The 18,800-nt window shown below is 46.4% G+C and overlaps 1 protein-coding gene across 1 annotated transcript in view; it reads right to left on the reverse strand.

Moving 5' to 3' along the window:
• LOC139234133 (semaphorin-7A-like) overlaps positions 1–17,528 on the reverse strand; it is a 58,250-nt gene extending 40,722 nt beyond the window's left edge. The window contains exons 1-2 of the mRNA XM_070865101.1: positions 17,379–17,528; positions 955–1,091 (exon numbers count right to left, since the gene is read on the reverse strand). Coding sequence (XP_070721202.1) covers positions 955–1,091; positions 17,379–17,463 — 222 coding nt within the window. The 5' untranslated portion in view covers positions 17,464–17,528. The remainder of the gene's footprint in view (positions 1–954; positions 1,092–17,378) is intronic.
• Positions 17,529–18,800: the final 1,272 nt, after the last annotated feature.

Below are 18,800 nucleotides of genomic sequence, written 5' to 3' on the forward strand. Positions count from 1 at the left end.
TCAGCTGTGGCTCCATGGGCAGCACTCTCGCCTCTCAGCCAGAAGGCTGCGGGTTCATAATCCTACTCCAGGGACTTGAGCATAATAAAAAAAAAATCTCGGCTGACACTCCAGTGCAATGCTGAGGGAGTGCTAAACGCGAATGAGATGTTAAACTGAGTGGATGTAAAAGATCCCATGATCACTATTTCAAAGAAGAGCAGGGGCGTTCTCCCCAGTATCCTGGCCAATATTTATCCCTCAAATCAGCATAACAGATTATCTGGTCATTATCACATTGCTGTTTGTGGGAGCTTGCTGTGCGCAACTTGGCTGCAGCATTTCCTATATTACAATAGTGACTACACTCAAAAGTACTTCATTGGCTGTAAAACACTGGTCAAGAAAGGCGCTATATAAATCCAAAGTCTTGCTTTGCTTTTTCTTTCATATTTGTAGAATTTGTTAACATATTTCACATCATTCTTTCTAAGTTAATTACTTTGGGTCACGTCTTTCCTAATGCATTTCTTCATATTAAAGGCACTATACAAATACAATATTGACCGAGGTCAACTACGGCAACATAGGCCACGGATAAAACTGACTGGTGTGGCTCAGTATCAGACCCTTCAGTGCATTCTCCCACTGAGTCACTGGAAGGGCAAACCATTTTTGTTAATTCTTCATTTGTGAATTTCCTAAATAAATCTGAGTCAAGTTAATATCCATCATTTTAGCTCCCTTCCCCCAACGCAAAGCGAGTCTCTGGGGCATGCTGTATAATCCAGGAAATGTGCCTTAATATGTGCAAGCAAGGTCAGCAGATAACTGAACAAGTAGTTGCCACACTCGACGTGACAAAGCAGGGCTGGAAAATGTACGGGCCAACACAGATTGTCGGTGGTCCATCCGTAATTCTATAAAGTTGCTGCATCCTATTAAAACACCAGGAGCAGGTTGGTTCTACCATACCTTTACTGGTGTAGGAGATTCTTCAAAGTTTATCCGATAAAGAACCGCTTTTCCACCGACATACACTACGTTTCCGTCACGGAGAGTGGTCGTGTATTCTTCACCTGGGTTAAATGTGAATCGACCTTGAATTTCAGCTGTAAAGATATAAAGGAGCAGGGCTTTACTGATTAACGATAAAGACAACAGACAGGGAGAGGAACAAGTGAAAGAAATGACGCTCGCGGTGATCGGAAATCAAGGCCCTGGAGTCACTGAAATGGCCCAGTTTCTCTTGGCCGTGGTACCACGCAAACGCAACACGTGAGCTCAGGAGGATGAGCTTGTTCTCTGTCTGTCTATTTTCCCCACTGGGATAGCAGGTGATGGGCGAGCAGCCTGTGAGCCTGGTGCCAGCTCACTAATGTAGCTCAGCTCACTCTCCAATGGAAGCCCCGACTGAGACACTTCCACAAGGCAGGGAGGTGCACAGCAATGGTGTGTTGGGAGAATCGCACACAATTGCAGCGTTGACTGAACTGTCCTCAACTTGACTTCTATGTGCTCGTACAACTAAAACAGGCCACGCATATTCGCTTATGCTTAAACATAGACTGTGGCTGGCTGGAGAGCTCAGCCAATCTATCCAGTACGTCAGTAGCCAATTCAAGGTGATCGGATCACTCCCTGGCATGTGCTGAGCTTACGGACCTCAGGTAACATGAAACTATTTCAACTCTGCAGTTTATTCATTCTTGAGCCTTGGAGGTGAAGCTCCTCCCATTGCGACAAAAATCCAATTTTCAACTCGCACTCTGTGTTCGGCAAAATTATCGAGGGCAGGAATTGTACACACATAACACACAGTCTAACACTAATTCAATGGCAGTTTCTTCTGCTTCACTTGCTTTTAATGTGAACCGTTATACCTGCCTCTCCCTCAGGATTTCTCAATTGGGGGTCCGTGCCCCCCTAGGGGTCCATGAGAAGTTTCCACTCCAGGGACTTGAGCACATAAATCTAAGCTGACACTCCCAGAGCAGTGCTGAGGGAGTGCTGCACTGTCAGTGGTGTCTTTCAGGTGAGATGTTAAACCGGGGCCCTGTCTGCTCTCTTGGCATTATTTCAAAGAAGAGTAGGGGATTTATCCCTCAATCAACATAACAAAAGCAGATTATCTGGTCATAATTACATTGCTGTTTGTGGGAGCTCGCTGTGTGCAAATTGACTGCTGCATTTCCCACATTACAAAGCGGCTCCACTCTAAAAGTACTTCATTGGCAGTAAAGCGCTTTCAGACGTCTGGTGGTTGTGAAAGGCGCTATATAAATGCAAGTCTTTTCTTTTTTCACAGTTGGCCTTTCATTGGCACGGCCAACTATCTGACGGAACTGTTGCTTGGCTCAGCGGACAGACGCTCCCACACACTGCCGGTAGGATCACAACACAAGGGTTTTTTCTCATGCAATGACAGATCAGAAAATCCTACGGGCACGGCTCAGGAATTCCCATCCTCAAGCCTTGGCATAGTCATAGAATCATCGATATTTACAGAATGGAAGGAGGTAATTTGCCCCATCGTGTCCACGCCGGCCGACAAAGAGCTACCCAGCCTAATCCCACTTTCCAGCTTTCGGTCCGTAGCCCTGCAGGTTACAGCACTTCAAGTACACATCCAAGTACTTTTTAAATGTGGTGAGGGTTTCTGCCTCTACCACCCTTTCAGGCCGTGAGTTCCAGACCCCCACCACCCTCTGGGTGAAAAGAATTCCCCTTTAATCTCCTCTAAACCTGCTGCTAATTAATGTAAATCTATGCCCCTGGTTGTTGACCCCTCCTCGAAGGGAAACAGGTCCTTCCTATCCACTCTATCTAGGCCCCTCATAATTTTATGCACTTCAGTAAGATCTCCCTCAGTCTCCTCTGTTCCAAAGAAAACAAACCCGTCTATCCAATCTTTACTCATAGCCAAAATTCTCCAGTCCAGGCAACGTCCTCGTAAATCTCCTCTGTACCCTCGCTAGTGCAATCACATCTTTCCTGTAATGTGGTGACCAGAACTGCAGTACTCTAGTAATCCGGAGCAAAGCAGCACAGTATCGGACGGGAGTTTGGGGCAGCAGCAGTAACGAGGATTGCCTCCGTGACCTGGGGAGGGAGTGGGGGGATATCAGACCTCCGTGACCTGGGGAGGGGAGTGGGGGGATATCAGGCCTCCGTGACCTGGGGAGGGAGTGGGGGGATATCAGGCCTCCGTGACCTGGGGAGGGGAGTGGGGGGATATCAGGCCTCCGTGACCTGGGGAGGGGAGTGGGGGGATATCAGGCCTCCGTGACCTGGGGAGGGAGTAGGGGGATATCAGGCCTCCGTGACCTGGGGAGGGAGTGGAGGGATATCAGGCCTCCGTGACCTGGGGAGGGGAGTGGGGGGATATCAGGCCTCCGTGACCTGGGGAGGGGAGTGGGGGGATATCAGGCCTCCGTGACCTGGGGAGGGAGTGGGGGGATATCAGGCCTCCGTGACCTGGGGAGGGGAGTGGGGGGATATCAGGCCTCCGTGACCTGGGGAGGGGAGTGGGGGGATATCAGGCCTCCGTGACCTGGGGAGGGAGTAGGGGGATATCAGGCCTCCGTGACCTGGGGAGGGAGTGGAGGGATATCAGGCCTCCGTGACCTGGGGAGGGGAGTGGGGGGATATCAGGCCTCCGTGACCTGGGAAGGGGAGTGGGGGGATATCAGGCCTCCGTGACCTGGGGAGGGGAGTGGGGGGATATCAGGTCTCCGTGACCTGGGGAGGGGAGTGGAGGGATATCAGGCCTCCGTGACCTGGGGAGGGAGTGGAGGGATATCAGGTCTCCGTGACCTGGGGAGGGAGTGGAGGGATATCAGGCCTCCGTGACCTGGGGAGGGGAGTGGGGGGATATCAGGCCTCCGTGACCTGGGGAGAGGAGTGGGGGGATATCAGGCCTCCGTGACCTGGGGAGGGGAGTGGGGGGATATCAGGCCTCCGTGACCTGGGGAGGGGAGTGGGGGGATATCAGGCCTCCGTGACCTGGGGAGGGGAGTGGGGGGATATCAGGCCTCCGTGACCTGGGGAGGGGAGTGGGGGGATATCAGGTCTCCGTGACCTGGGGAGGGGAGCGGGGGGATATCAGGTCTCCGTGACCTGGGGAGGGGAGCGGGGGGATATCAGGTCTCCGTGAACTGGGAGAAGAGATATGATTGGCAACACTTTCTCTGCAGGGACTGAAAGAAAATACACAAAGCGTTACCATAATCTGCAACATTCCAGTGACCCCGGCTGTGACAGTTCTAAACTCCCACAAGAGTTTAGGGAGGGTATGTAATACTTAAGTAATGCCCCCATCATTACATAAAACTAGCTAAATTGTAACAAGTTGGGCACACTTCCTCAGGCGTATCTATCCTGCTTGCTGTAACATTTGTCTCTTGTTAGGGGTATTATCATTTCCATTTTACAGAGGTCACTCGAATAAACTCTGAAAATGCAATATATTCCACTCGCACCAAGTCCCGCTCATCCATCACCCCTGTGCTCGCTGAAACTACATTGGCTCCTGATTAAGCAACGCCTTCATTTCAAAATTCTCATCCTTGTTTACAAATCCCTTCATGGCCTCGCCCCTCCCTATCTCTGGGTAATCTCCTCCAGCCTCACAACCGCCCCTCCCCCCCCCCCCCCGCTCTCCGAGATGTCTGCGCTCCTCTAATTCTGCCCTCCTGAACATCCCTGATTATAATCACTCAACCATCGGTGGCTGTGCCTTCTGTTGCCTGGGCCCCAAGCTCTGGAACTCCCTGCCTAAACCTCTCCACCTCTCTTTCCTCCTTTAGGATGCTCCTTAAAACCTACCTCTTTGGCCAAGCTTTTGGTCACCTGCCCTAATTTCTTCTTATGTGGCTCAGTGTCTTATAATACTCTGTGCAGCGCCTTGTGACGTTTTACTGCGTTAAAGGCGCTATATAAATACAAATTGTTGTTGTTCCTAATCTACAAACAATTTAAGACTGGGAAGTCAATTTTGAATAGCGTTCGAATATGGCTGCAGGATTGAAACTCTGTCCCCCTGGCCAAGTGGGTATTCTCCTTGGACAGTAGGTGAAGCTAAATATTAATTTTGATACAAGAAAATACTTGTGCTACAGGTGGTTTGTGGAATATTTATAACACGGCAGACGGGCCTCAGGAGCAAAAAGGTTGAGAACCTCTGATCTACCTGACAATAAATATAGAACTATACAGCGCAGAAGACTATTCGGCCCATCATCATCATCATAGGCAGTCCCTCGAAATCGAGGAAGACTTGCTTCCACTCTAAAAGTGAGTTCTCAGGTGACGGAACAGTCTAATACAGGAATTACAGTCTCTGTCACAGGTGGGACAGACAGTGATTGGAGGAAAGGGTGGGTGGGACTGGTTTGCCGCACGTGTCTTCCGCTGCCTGCGCTTAGTTTCTGCATGCTCCCTGCGACGAGACTCGAGGTGCTCAGCACCCTCCCGGATGCTTTTCTACCACTTAGGACGGTCTTTGGCCAGGGACTCCCAGGTGTCAGTGGGGATGTTGCATTTTGTCCTTGAAACGTTTCCTCTGCCCACCTGGGGCTCGCTTGCCGCCCCAAAGCAAGCGCTCTACTCAGCCCATCATGCCTGTGCCGGCTCTTCGAAACAGCGATCCAATTAGTCCCACTCCTCCCTGATCTTTCCCCAGAGCCCTGCAAATATTTGCTTTTCAAGTATTTATCCAATTTCCTTTCAATGTTCCTATTGAATCTGCTTCCATTGCCCTTTCAGGCAGTGCATTCCAGATCATAACAACTCGCTGCATGAAACAAATTCTCCTCATACTTGTGTTACATCGCCCCTCAGGTTCTTTTACCAAGTATTTTCAACCTGTGTCCTCTGGTTACCGACCCTCCTGCCTTTGGAAACATTTTCTCTTTAGTTATTCGATCAAAACCCCTCATAATTTTGAAGGCCTCAATTAAATCTTCCTCTAACCTTCTCTACTCTGAAGAAGAACAATCCCAGCTTCTCTGGTCTCTCCACATAACTAAAGTCCGTCATCTCTGGTATCATTCTGGGAAATGTCCTCTGCACCCTCTCCAAGGTCTTGATATCCTTTCACTGAAAGTTAACCTGAAACCAACGAAAATATAATCTGACAAAATAATTCACGGGTCCGAGGTGAGTTTTTCCGATTGCTGTGGGTTAAGCATTATTTCAATATGTAGACATATTACTTTAGAGACCAGACATTCAAGGGTTTTTGAATAAAAATAGAGCAGAACTGGATGAATAGATTTTTCTGGAATCTGAAAGACGGGACAGCCCAGTGACTGCTGCTGTATTGCACTGCCTCTGCATCACATACTGATTCGGTTACCAGGACACACAGGACATTTCTCTGGTGAAATAACATCAAACTGATAAACTTCGACTGAGCCAGGTGACTGCGTAGAAAGCAATTTAGAATTTTTACAACCATTTATATCTGCAATTGTTCCCAGAATAGGCCAGGATTGTATTGAATTTTGCACTGCCGTTAATCAATGGCACTATAAATAACTTATGACATCATTTAAGATTTTAGATTTGGTTCAATGGGGAACGTGGGTTTTCCGATAATTAAACAACATTTTGGAGGGAGCTTTCCTACTTCAGCACTGATAGAGTAGAATCATAGAGTGATTATAGCACGGGAGGAGGCCATTCGGCCCGTCGAGCCCGTGCCGGCTCTCTGCATGAGCACCTCGGCCAGTCCCACTCCCCCGCCCTTTCCCCGTAGCCCTGCGGTATTTTTTTCCTTCGGGTGCTTATCCAACTCCCTTTTGAAAGCTGTGATTGAGTCTGCCTCCACCACCCTTTCAGGCCGTGCATTCCAGATCCTAACCTCTCGCTGCGTTTTTCTTTCGTCGCCTTTGTTTTTTTTTGCCAATCACCTTAAATCTGTGTCCTCTGGTTCTCAACCCTTCCGCCAATGGGAACAGTTCCTCTCTATCTACTCTGTTCCGACCCCTCCTGATTTTGAGCACCTCAACCAAATCTCCTCTCAACCTTCTCTGCTCCAAGAACAACCTCAGCTTGCATAAGAACATAAGGAATAGGTGCAGGAGTACGCCACCATTTAGGACTCCACATCCCTGCCCACTCCCCATAACCCTTGACTCCCTTATCGCTCAAAAATCTGTCTATCTTCGCCTTAAATATATTCAATGACCCAGCCTCCACAGCTCTCTGGGGCAGAGAATTCCACAGATCCACAACCCTCTGAGAGAAGAAATTCCTCCTCATCTCAGTGTTAAATGGGCGGCCCCTTATTCTGAGACTATGTCCTCTAGTTTTAGTTTCCGCTATGTATGGAAATATTCTCTCTGCATCCACCTTGTCTAGTCCCCTCATTATCATATGTTTCAATAAGATCACCTCTCATTCTTCTGAATTCCAATGTATATACACCCAACCTACTCAACCTTTCCTCATAAGTCAACCCTCTCATCTCCGGAATCAGCCTAGTGAACCTGTTCGGAACTGCCTCCAAAGCAAGTATATCCTTTCGTAAATATGGACACCAAAACTGCACGCAGTATTCCAAGTGTGGCTGTAGCAAGACTTCCCTGCTTTTATACTCCATCCCCTTTGCAATAAAGGCCAAGATTCCATTTGCCCTCCTAATCACTTGCTGTACCTGCATACTATCCTTTTGTGTTTCATGCACAAGTACCCCCAGGTCCCGCTGTACTGTAGCACTTTGCAAACTTTCTCCATTTAAATAATAACTTGTTCTTTGATTTCTTTCTGCCAAGGTGCATGACCTCACACTTTCCAACATCATACTCCATCTGCCAAATTTTTGCCCACTCACTTAGCCTGTCTATGTCCTTTTGCAGATTTTTTGTGTCCTCCTCACACATTGCTTTTCCTCTCATCTTTGCCTCATCAGCAAACTTGGCTACGTTACACTCGATCCCTTCTTCCAAGTCGTTACTATAGATTGTAAATAATTGGGATCCCAGCACTGATCCCTGCGCCACCCCACTAGTTATTGATTGCCAACCCAAGAATGAACCATTTATCCCGACTCTCTGTTTTTTGTTAATTACCCATTCCTATCCATGCTAATATGTTACCCCCAACCCCATGAACTTTTATCTTGTGCAGTAACCTTTTATGTGGCAGCTTGTCAAATGTCTGTTGGAAGTCCAAATACACCACATCCACTGGTTCCCCTTTATCCACCCTGTTCGTTACATCCGCAAAGAATTCCAGCAAATTTGTCAATGACTTCTCCTTCATAAATCCATGCTGACTCTGCCTGACCGAATTTTGTTTTTCCAAATGTCCTGCTACTGCTTTTTTAATAATGGACTCCAACATTTTCCCAACCACAAATGTTAGGCTAACTGGTCTATAGTTTCCTGCTTTTTGTCTGCCTCCTTTTTTAAATAGGGGCGTTACATTTGCAGTTTTTCAATCTGCTGGGACCTCCCCAGAATCCAGGGAATTTTGCTAAATTACAACCAAAGAAGGGTCTGACGAAGGGGTTACACACGCAAAACATTAACTGTTTCTCTCCGCCAATGCTGCCTGGCACGCTGAGATTTCCAGCATTTTTCTGTCTTTATTTCAGATTCCAGCATCCGCGGTATTTTGCTCCTGGATGTGTGCAGGAAACACTCAGCAAGGCACGTGACATCCGCGGGCCATAGGGATCAGGGAGCTGACCATTCATCAGAAATCAAAGAGAAGTTCAGCCACCTGTTACTTTAACCGCAGATGTTGCCTGTCCTGCTTTGTATTTCCAGCATTTTGTGTTTATATTCCAGACTTACAGCATCCGCAGTATTTTGCTTTTTGTTGTAATACTGTCTTCTATTATGCAGCTCATTCGATCCATAAATAATTTACGAGCTATAAATAATTTATGCCATCATTTTAGGTTTTAAATTTGGTTCAATGGGTAGCGTGGGTTTGCCGATAATTAAACAACATTTTGCGGGGAGCTTTCCTACTTCAGCACTGATAGAATAGAATGATAGAATGATTACAGCACGGAAGGAGGCCATGCGGCCTGTTGAGCCCGTGCCAGCTCTCTGCAAGAGCACCTCAGCCAGTCCCACTCCCCCGCCTTTCCCCGTAGCCCTGCAAGTTGTTTTCCTTCAGATACTTATCCAACTCCCTTTTGAAAGCCACAATTGAGTCTGCCACCTCCACGCTTTCAGGCCGTGCATTCCTGATCCTAACCACTCGCTGCGCAAAAAGCTTTTTCTTACTCCGCCTTTGTTTTTTTTGCCAATCATCTTAAATATGTGTCCTCTGGTTCTCAACCCTTCCGCCAATGGGAACGGTTCTTCTCTATCTACTCTGTCCAGACCCCTCATGATTTTGAACACCTCGGTCAAATCTCCTCTCAACCTTCTCTGCTCCAAGGACAACCCCAGCTTGCATAAGAACATAAGGAATAGGAGCAGGAATAGGCCACCATTTAGGACTCAGCTCCACTTCCTGCCCGCTCCCCATAACCAATTATTCCCTTAACGCTCAAAAATCTGTCTATCTCCGCCTTAAATATATTCAATGACCCAGCCTCCACAGCTCTTTGGGGCAGAGAATTCCATAGATTTACAACCCTCTGAGAGAAAAAATTCTTCCTCATCTCAGCTTTAAATGGGCGGCCCTTTATTCTGAGACTACGTCCCCTCGTTTTAGTTCCCGCTATGATTGGAAATATCCTTTCTGCATCCACCTTGTCTAGTCCCCTCATTACCTTATAAGTTTCAATAAGATCACCTCTCATTCTTCTGAACTCCAATGTTTATAGGCCCAACCTACTCAACCTATCTTCATGTCAACCCCCTCATCTCCAGAATCAACCTAGTGAACCTTCTCTGAACAGCCTCCAATGCAAGCTTCTCCAGTCTATCCAGGTAACTGAAGTCCCTCATTCCCGGAATCATTCTCGTCAATCTTTTCTGCGCCCTCACTAAGGTCTTAGCATCCTTCCAAAAATGCGGTGCATGCCAAGAGCACGGGTCGGAAATCTGAGCAGGAAACCACAGGCTGGGAGTGAGCGACACGGAGGGCGAGTGTAAAATCCTGACCCTGCAGTACAGACTTACACGAGGCATTTGCTGAAGTCAAGGTCACTCAGGACCTGCACCTTTATTTCACAGCTCTCGAGTGCCACACTTGCCTGAGACCTGCCTTTATATACCTGTGTGGAACAGGTATGCAGCGTCTCCTGCAAGTGCACCCCTGGTGGTAAGGTATGCTTGCGGTTACAGGTCATATCTAGTTACAGTCATGTATAGCATGGTAAGATACAGTTATGTACAGTAGTGTGAGATGCGTGACAGCGAGAAACGACAGATGCTTCCATCACAAAGAGGAAATTAACGGGTTGAATGACCTGCAAACTGCTTAACAGAAATAAAGACAGAAACTGCGGGCAAACTCAGCAGCTTAGGCAGCATCGGTGAAGAGAAACAGAGTTAATGTTTCGGGTCTATAAGAACATAAGAAATAGGAGCAGGAGTAGGCCATACGGCCCCTCGAGCCTGCCATTTAAGACAATCATGGCTGATCCGATCATGGACTCAGGTCTACTTCCCTGCCCACTCCCCATAACCCCTTATTCCCTTATCGTTTAAGATACTGTCTATTTCTGTCTTAAATTTATTCAATATCCCAGCTTCCACAGCTCTGTGAGGCAGCGAATTCCACAGATTTACAACCCTCTGAGAAGAAACTCCTCAACTCTGTTTTAAATGGGTGGCCCCTTATTCTAAGATCATGCCCTCTAGTTCTAGTCTCCCCCATCAGTGGAAACATCCTCTCTGCATCCACCTTGTCAAGCCCCCTCATAATCTTATACGTTTCGATAAGATCACCTCTCATTCTTCTGAATTCCAATGAGTAGAGGCCCAACCTACTCAACTTTTCCTCATAAGTCAACAACCTCATCTCCAGAATCAACCTAGTGAACCTTCACTGAACTGCCTCCAAAGCAAACATATCCTTTCGTAAATATGGAAACCAAAACTGCACGCAGTATTCCAAGTGTAGCCTCACCAATACCCAATGTAACTGCAGCAAGACTTCCCTGCTTTTATACTCCATCCACTCTGCAGTAAAGGCCAAGATACCATTGGCCTTCCTGATCACTTGCTGTACCTGCATACTATCCTTTTGTGTTTCATGCACAAGTACCCCCAGGTCCCGTTCTACTGCAGCACTTTGCAATCTTTCTCCATTTAAATAATAACTTGCTCTTTGATTTTTTTTCTGCCAAGGTGCATGACCTCACACTTTCCAACATTATACTCCATCTGCCAAATTTATGCCCACACATTTAGCCTGTCTATGTCCTTTTGCAGATTTTTTGTGTCTTCCTCACACTTTGCTTTTCCTCCCATCTTTGCCTCATCAGCAAACTTGGCTACGTTACACTCGATCCCTTCTTCCAAGTCGTTAATATAGATTGTAAATAATTGGGGTCCCACCACTGATCCCTGTGGCACCCCACTAGTTACTGATTGCCAACCCGAGAATGAACCATTTATCCCAAAATTTCTGTTTTTTGTTAGTTACTCAATCCTCTATCCATGCTAATATGTTATCCCCAACCCCATGAACTTTTATCTTATGCAGTAACCTTTTATGTGGCACCTTGTCAAATGCCTTTTGGAAGTCCAAATACACCAGATCCACTGGTTCCCCTTTATCCAGCCTGTTCATTACATCCTCAAAGAATTCTAGCAAATTAGTCAAAAATGACGTCCACTTCATAAATTCATGCTGACTCTGCCTGACCGAATTTTGCTTTTCCAAATGTCCTGCTACTGCTTCTTTAATAATGGACTCCAACATTTTCCCAACTACAGATGTCAGTCTATAGTTTCCTGCTTTTTGTCTGCTTTCTTTTTTAAATAAGGGCATTACATTTGCAGTTTTCCAATCTGCTGGAGCTCGCCAGAATCCAGGGAATTTTGGTAAATTACAACCAAAGAAGGGTCTGACGAAGGGGTCACAGATGTGAAACATTAACTCTGTTTCTCTCCACCAATGCTACCTGGAACGCCGAGATTTCCAGCATTTTTCTGACTTTATTTCAGATTCTAGCATCCACGGTATTTTGCTCCTGGATGTGTGCAGGAAACACTCAGCAAGGCACGTGACATCCGCGGGACATAGGGATCACGTTTCAGGGCGCTGACCTTTCATCAGAATTCAAAGGAAAGTTCAGCCACCTCTTACTTTAACTGCAGATGTTGCCTGTCCTGCTGAGTATTTCCAGCATTTTGTGTTTTTATTTCAGACTTACAGCATCCGCAGTATTTTGCTTTTTGTTGTAATACTGTCTTCTATTGTGCAGCTCATTCGACCCATGAACTTCGATCCTTAATTATGGGATCTGCAAGTTTTTTTCCTTCGCTTTTAAGGAACGTTTTGAAGGAGGAAAAAGGGGTCGAGAGGTGGAAGTTTTATCGTATCACGCCTGACAAAAGCTGATATGCAACCTGTAAAACACTCCGCTCTGTTGGAGTTTACAGTGCGTGCATCCAGTCCATTGATCTTTTGTACATAGAACTACTTAGTATGTACAGCACAGAAACAGGCCATTCGGCCCATCTGCTCTATGCTAAAGCCTCCTCCCACCCTACTTCCTCTCACCCCCTCAACATATCCTTCTATTCCGTTCTCCCTTATGTGTTTATCTAGCTTCCTGTGAATGGCTCAGTGCTATTCACCTCAACCGCTCCCTGTGGTAGCGAGTTCCACATTCTCACCACTCTCTGGGAAAAGAAGTTTCTCCTGAATTCCCTATCAGATTTTTTATCAACTAACATATATTTCTGCCGCTAGTTTTTGGACTTCCCACAAGTGTATACATTTTCTCTACGTCTATCCTCTCAAACCACTTCACCATTTTAACGGCCTCTATCAGGTCACCCCTCAGCCTTCTCTTTTCTAGAGAAAAAAGCCCCAGCCTGTTCTGTCTTCCCTGATAGTTATAACCCCTCAGTGCTGGCCTTCTGGTGCTATGTCTCATCAGCGATACTCCTCATCATAGTCAGGCACAAAAGCCCACTGCATCCATGGCTTCCATGCCAATTGATGCCATTTGATTTCCCTCCTTATGACTTGCATGATTGTGTTCGATTGAGGTGAATAGAGCAGCTTCGGGAGTCACCTTGATTTAATTGATATACCAGTGGTGATACCAATACTCTTGCATGCCCTTCTCCAGTGATAGATGAATTGTACATCCCTGTCTGGAGTAAAAATAAAACGGGGAAGGTGGCTCAACCATGACTAACAAGGGAAATTAAGGACATGTTAAATCTAAGGAAGAGGCATATAAATTGGCAGAAAAAGCAGCAAACCTGAGGACTGGGAGAAATTTAGAATTCAGCAGAGGAGGACAAAGGGTTTAATTAGGAGGGGAAAAATAGAGTATGCGAGGAAGCTTGCTGGGAACATAAAAACTGACTGCAAAAGCTTCAATAGATATGTGAAGAGAAAAAGATTAGTGAAAACAAACGTAGGTCCCTTGCAGTCAGATTCAGGTGAATTTATAATGGGGAACAAAGAAATGGCAGACCAGTTAAAAAAATACTTTGGTTCAGTCTTCACGAAGGAAGACACAATTAACCTTCCGGAAATACTAGGGGACCGAGGGTCTAGAGAGAAGGAGGAACTGAAGGAAATCCTTATTAGGCGAAAAATTGTGCTAGGGAAAGTAATGGGATTGAAGGCCAATAAATCCCCAGGGCCTGATAGTCTGCATCCCAGAGTACTTAAGGAAGTGGCCTTAGAAATAGTGGATGCATTGGTGATCATTTTCCAACAGTCTATCGATTCTGGATCAGTTCCTATGGACTGGAGGGTAACACCACTTTTTAAAAAAGGAGGGAGAGAGAAAACGGGTAATTGTAGACCGGTTAGCCTGACATCAGTGGTGGGGAAAATGTTGGAATCAATTATTAGAGATGAAATAGCAGCGCATTTGGCAAGCAGTGACAGGATTGGTCTAAGTCAGCATGGATTTATTAAAGGGAAATCATGCTTGACAAATCTTCTGGAATTTTTTGAGGATGTAACTAGTAGAGTGGACAAGGGAGAACCAGTGGATGTGGTGTATTTGGACTTTCAAAAGGCTTTCGACAAGGTCCCACACAAGAGATTGGTGTGCAAAATGAAAGCACATGGTATTGCGGGTAATGTACTGAATTGGATAGAGAACTGGTTGGCAGACAGGAAGCAGAGAGTCGGGATAAACGGATCCTTTTCAGAATGGCAGGTAGTGGGGTGCCGCAGGGCTCAGTGCTGGACCCCAGCTGTTTACAATATACATCAATGATTTAGATGAAGGAATTGAATGTAATATCTCCAAGTTTGCAGATGACACTAAGCTGGGTGGCGGTGTGAGCTGTGAGGAGCATGCTAAGAGGCTGCAGGATGACTTGGACAGATTGGGTGAGTGGGCAAATGCATGGCAGATGCAGTATAATGTGGATAAATGTGAGGTTATCCACTTTGGTGGCAAAAACACGAAGGCAGAATATTATCTGAATGGCGGCAGATTAGGAAAAAGGGAGGTGCAACGAGACCTGGGTGCCATGGTACATCAGTCATTGAAAGTTGGCATGCAGGTACAGCAGGCGGTGAAGATTGCAAATGGCATGTTGGCCTTCATAGCTAGGGGATTTGAGTATAGGAGCAGGGAGGTCTTACTGCAGTTGTACAGGGTCTTGATGAAGCCTCACCTGGAATATTGTGTTCAGTTTTGGTCTCCTAATCTGAGGAAGGAGGTTCTTGCTATTGAGGGAGTGCAGTGAAGGTTCACCAGACTGATTCTCGGGATGGCAGGACTGACATATGAGGAGAGACTGGATCGACTGGGCCTGTATTCACTGGAGTTTAGATGAGAGGGGATCTCATAGAAACATATAAAATTCTGACGGGACTGGACAGGTTAGATGCAGGAAGAATGTTCCTGATGTTGGGGAAGTCCAGAACCAGGGGACACAGTCTAAGGATAAGGGGTAAGCCATTTAGGACTGAGATGAGGAGAAACTTCTTCACTCAGAGAGTTGTTAACCTATGGAATTCTCTACTGCAAAGAGTTGGTGATGCTAGCTAATTGCATATATTCAAGAGGGAGTTAGATATGGCCCTTATTGCAAAGGGGATCAAGGGGTATGGAGAGAAAGCAGGAAAGGGGTACTGAGGTGAATGATCAGCCAAGATCTTATTGAATGGTGTTGCAGGCTCGAACATGTTTCTATGTTTCTATGAATCATGAAGCAATATAAGCTGAAGTCTCAGGTCATCACCATGAGTTACCCAACAGGTACGGTGACAGTTACCTTAGTATTGCATGAGATCACTGACCTTACCCTTGTCTCACATGCCAGTTCCAAGTGTCACTTACCTATATTAGACAGGCATCATTATTGTAGCACAATTTGATACTTTTAAGAACATAAGAAATAGGAGCAGGAGTAGGCCATTTGGCCCCTCTAGTAAATAAGGAATTCATTGCGTGAACCTTTTAGGGCAGCTCCCGTGTAAAATACACAATATAAATGCAAGTCGGATTGAAATAAGAAAGGGTTAGATGGCAGCTCCCTCTCCCTCCTCCCCCGCCAATGCTCCACCATTCAATGAGATCATGGCTGATCTGATCACGGACTCAGCTCCAATTCCCTGCCCACTCCCCATAACCCTTTACTCCCTTATCGCTCAAAAATCTGTCTATCTCCGCCTCAAATATATTCAATGTCCCAGCCCCCACAGCTCTCTGGGGCAGAGAATTCCATAGATTTACAACCCTCAGAGAAGAAATTCCTCCCCATCTCAGTTTTAAATGGGTGGCCCCTTATTCTGAGACTATGTCCCCTACTTCTAGTTTCCCCTATGAGTGGAAACATCCTCTCTGCATCCACCTTGTCAAGCCTCCTCATTATCTTATAAGTTTCAATAAGATCACCTCTCATTCTTCTGAACTCCAATATGTACAGACCCAACCTACTCAACTTATCTTCATAAGTCAACCCCTTCATCTCCAAAATCAACCGAGTGAACCTTCTCTGAACTGCCTCCAAAGCAAGTATATCCTTCCTTAAATACGGAGACCAAAACAGTACGCAGTACTCCAGGTGTGGCCTCACCAATACCCTGTACAGTTGTAGCAGGACTTCTCTGCTTTTATACTCTGTACCCCTTGCAATAAAGGCCAACACTCCATTTGTCTTCCTGATTACTAGTTTTGGACTCCCCACAAATAAAAACATCTGTCGTCGACCCCATCAAACCCCTTCATAATTTAAAGACCTTTATCAGGTCACCTCTCAGCCTTCTCTTTTGTAGAGAAAAGCTCCCCAGCCTGTTCAGTCTCTCCTTATAACCCAATAGTATGGCTGTGTTGCAATGAGATTGCAACCTACAAGCACCAAGTATCTGGGAACTGTTACAAAAGCTCAAGATATAAGTTTACCATAAATGTCTATGGCTAACACTGTTGTTTCGACACGCAAAGGTACAAACTGTACCGTCGGTATTACAACAGATCACCTCTGTGGACACTGAATGCGATCGTCAATGGTAAATGTGCTTTGTCCAAAGCATAGTTTTACTTAAAACAACTTAAGCAAAAGGCATTGATTGTTACTGCAAGCAGAATAGCGCAGTTCTCCCAGTGTCCTGGCCAAGATTCATCCCTCAAACACCAATAGATCAATATACCTGGATATATAGAGAAAAAGATGGATGATAACTATCGATGATAGAGAGAGAGAGAGAGATGATCGATAGAGAGATAGAGAGATATAGGTTGATAGAGAAATAGATAGATAGAGATCGATAGAAATATAGACATATAACAAGAGAAAGATGGATAAATATTGAGACTTAGATCTATCAATAGATTGATAGAATATAGATTGATATATCGATATATATATTATAGGCACACACATACATATATATATATTATACACACACATATATACACATAGATAGATAGATAGATAAACAGATTTAGAGATATAGAGAGATAGATGGATAGATAGATTGATAGAGATACAGATATATTGATATATAGATATAGAGATAGATCGATATAGAGATAGACAGCATCGACAGATATCGAGACAGATAGATATAAGAAATAATTAGAGATATGGAATAATGGATTGAAGGGTAACCCGGAGCCCAGGCTCGGCGCCCCATCGTTGCACAAATGGCAACAATAATATGGGGAGAAGCTGCAGGAATCCTGTGTCTGCCATTGAAGCGGGGCTCGCTGCTCAGTGACAGTCCGGAGCGGCACCGGTCCCGGTAAAGCCCCCCGCCCAGAGCCCGGGACCCCCAGTCCCCCAGCCCAGAGCCCCCCAGCCCAGAGCCCGGGACCACCAGCTCACCTGTCAGATCCAGCTTGAGTCGGGGTGAAGATCTGACCGAGATGCTGCTCAGCAGCAGGGAGAGCAAGAAGCGGCTCGCAGCCATGCTGCGGGAGGCTGCAGAGAGACTGAGCGACCAGGGGCGGTGCACTTCACCACTCACACTGTGTGGGCTTGGGCTGGGCGGGGCCCCCGACACTGCTGCTCGGGGCCCCCGACACTGCTCCTCCAGCCCCCTGTAACCCCACTCCCCGACCCCAGCCTCTGGCCCTGGCCACCTCCAGGGTGTTGACTCAGGAGGGTCTGTCAGGGTGGTCGCGGTGTCCCTGTGACATTGCTGCCCTTGTCCTTCCCCAGGGAGGGAGACAGACAGACGCACTCGGTAACCTGGTGATTTGCTGCACTGCCTGCTCTGTCCATGACACACGGCGGATAAGTCAATGCAAATTATAATCGGGAGAGCTGCCGAATGTGCGAGTTTTTGTATCCGTTCTTGGGATGTGGGAATCCCTATTGCCCATCCCGAATTGCCCTCGAGAAGGTAGTGGTTATATTTATCGGTCTCTATATCTGTCGATTCTATCTATTTCTATATCGATCTATCTCTATATATTTCTAATCATCTCTATCTTTATATCTATCGGTATATCTATCCAGCTCTGTCTCTATCAATATCTATATATCAATCTATCTATCTCTTAGGCAGTCCCTCGGAGTCCAGGATGACTTGTTTCCACACTAAAAGTGAGTTCTCAGGTGACTGAACAGCCCAATGCGGGACCTACAGTCTCTGTCACAGGTGGGGCAGACGGTGGTTGAAGGAACGGGTGGGTGGAGGGCCTGGGTTGCCATGTGCTCCTTCCGTTGTTCGCGCTTGGCTTCAGCTTGCTCTCGGTGTAGAGACTCGAGGTGTTCGGCGCCTTCCCGGATGCTTTTCCTCCCCTTTGTGCAGTCTTGGGCCAGAGATTCCCAGGTGTCGGTGGGGATGTTACTCTTTTTCAAGCTCTGTCTCAATCCTATCTATCCATCTATTATCGATATATCTCTCTAGATATTTCTGGACCACTGCAGTCCGTGTGGCGAAGGTACTCCCACAGTGCTGACTTTGTCATAGCGGCTTGGTACAACTGAGTGTCTCGCTGGGCCATTTCAGAGTCAGCCACATTGCTATGGGTCTGGAGGCACATACAGGCCAGACTGGGTAAGGACGGCAGATTTCCTTCCCTAAAGGGCGGCAGATTTCCTTCCCTAAAGGGCATTAATGAACCAGTTGGGTTTTTCCAACAATCCGGCAGTTTCATGGTCACCATTACCAGCTTTTCAATTCCAAATTTATTTGAATTTAATTAACTGAATTTAAATTCCCCAGGTGCCATGGTGGGATTTGAACTCACGTCTCTGGATTATTAGTCCAGGCATCTGGATTAACTAACCCAGTAGCAT

The sequence above is a fragment of the Pristiophorus japonicus genome, chromosome 21 (genome assembly GCF_044704955.1).
Source record: "Pristiophorus japonicus isolate sPriJap1 chromosome 21, sPriJap1.hap1, whole genome shotgun sequence".
NCBI classification, from domain to species: domain Eukaryota; kingdom Metazoa; phylum Chordata; class Chondrichthyes; family Pristiophoridae; genus Pristiophorus; species Pristiophorus japonicus.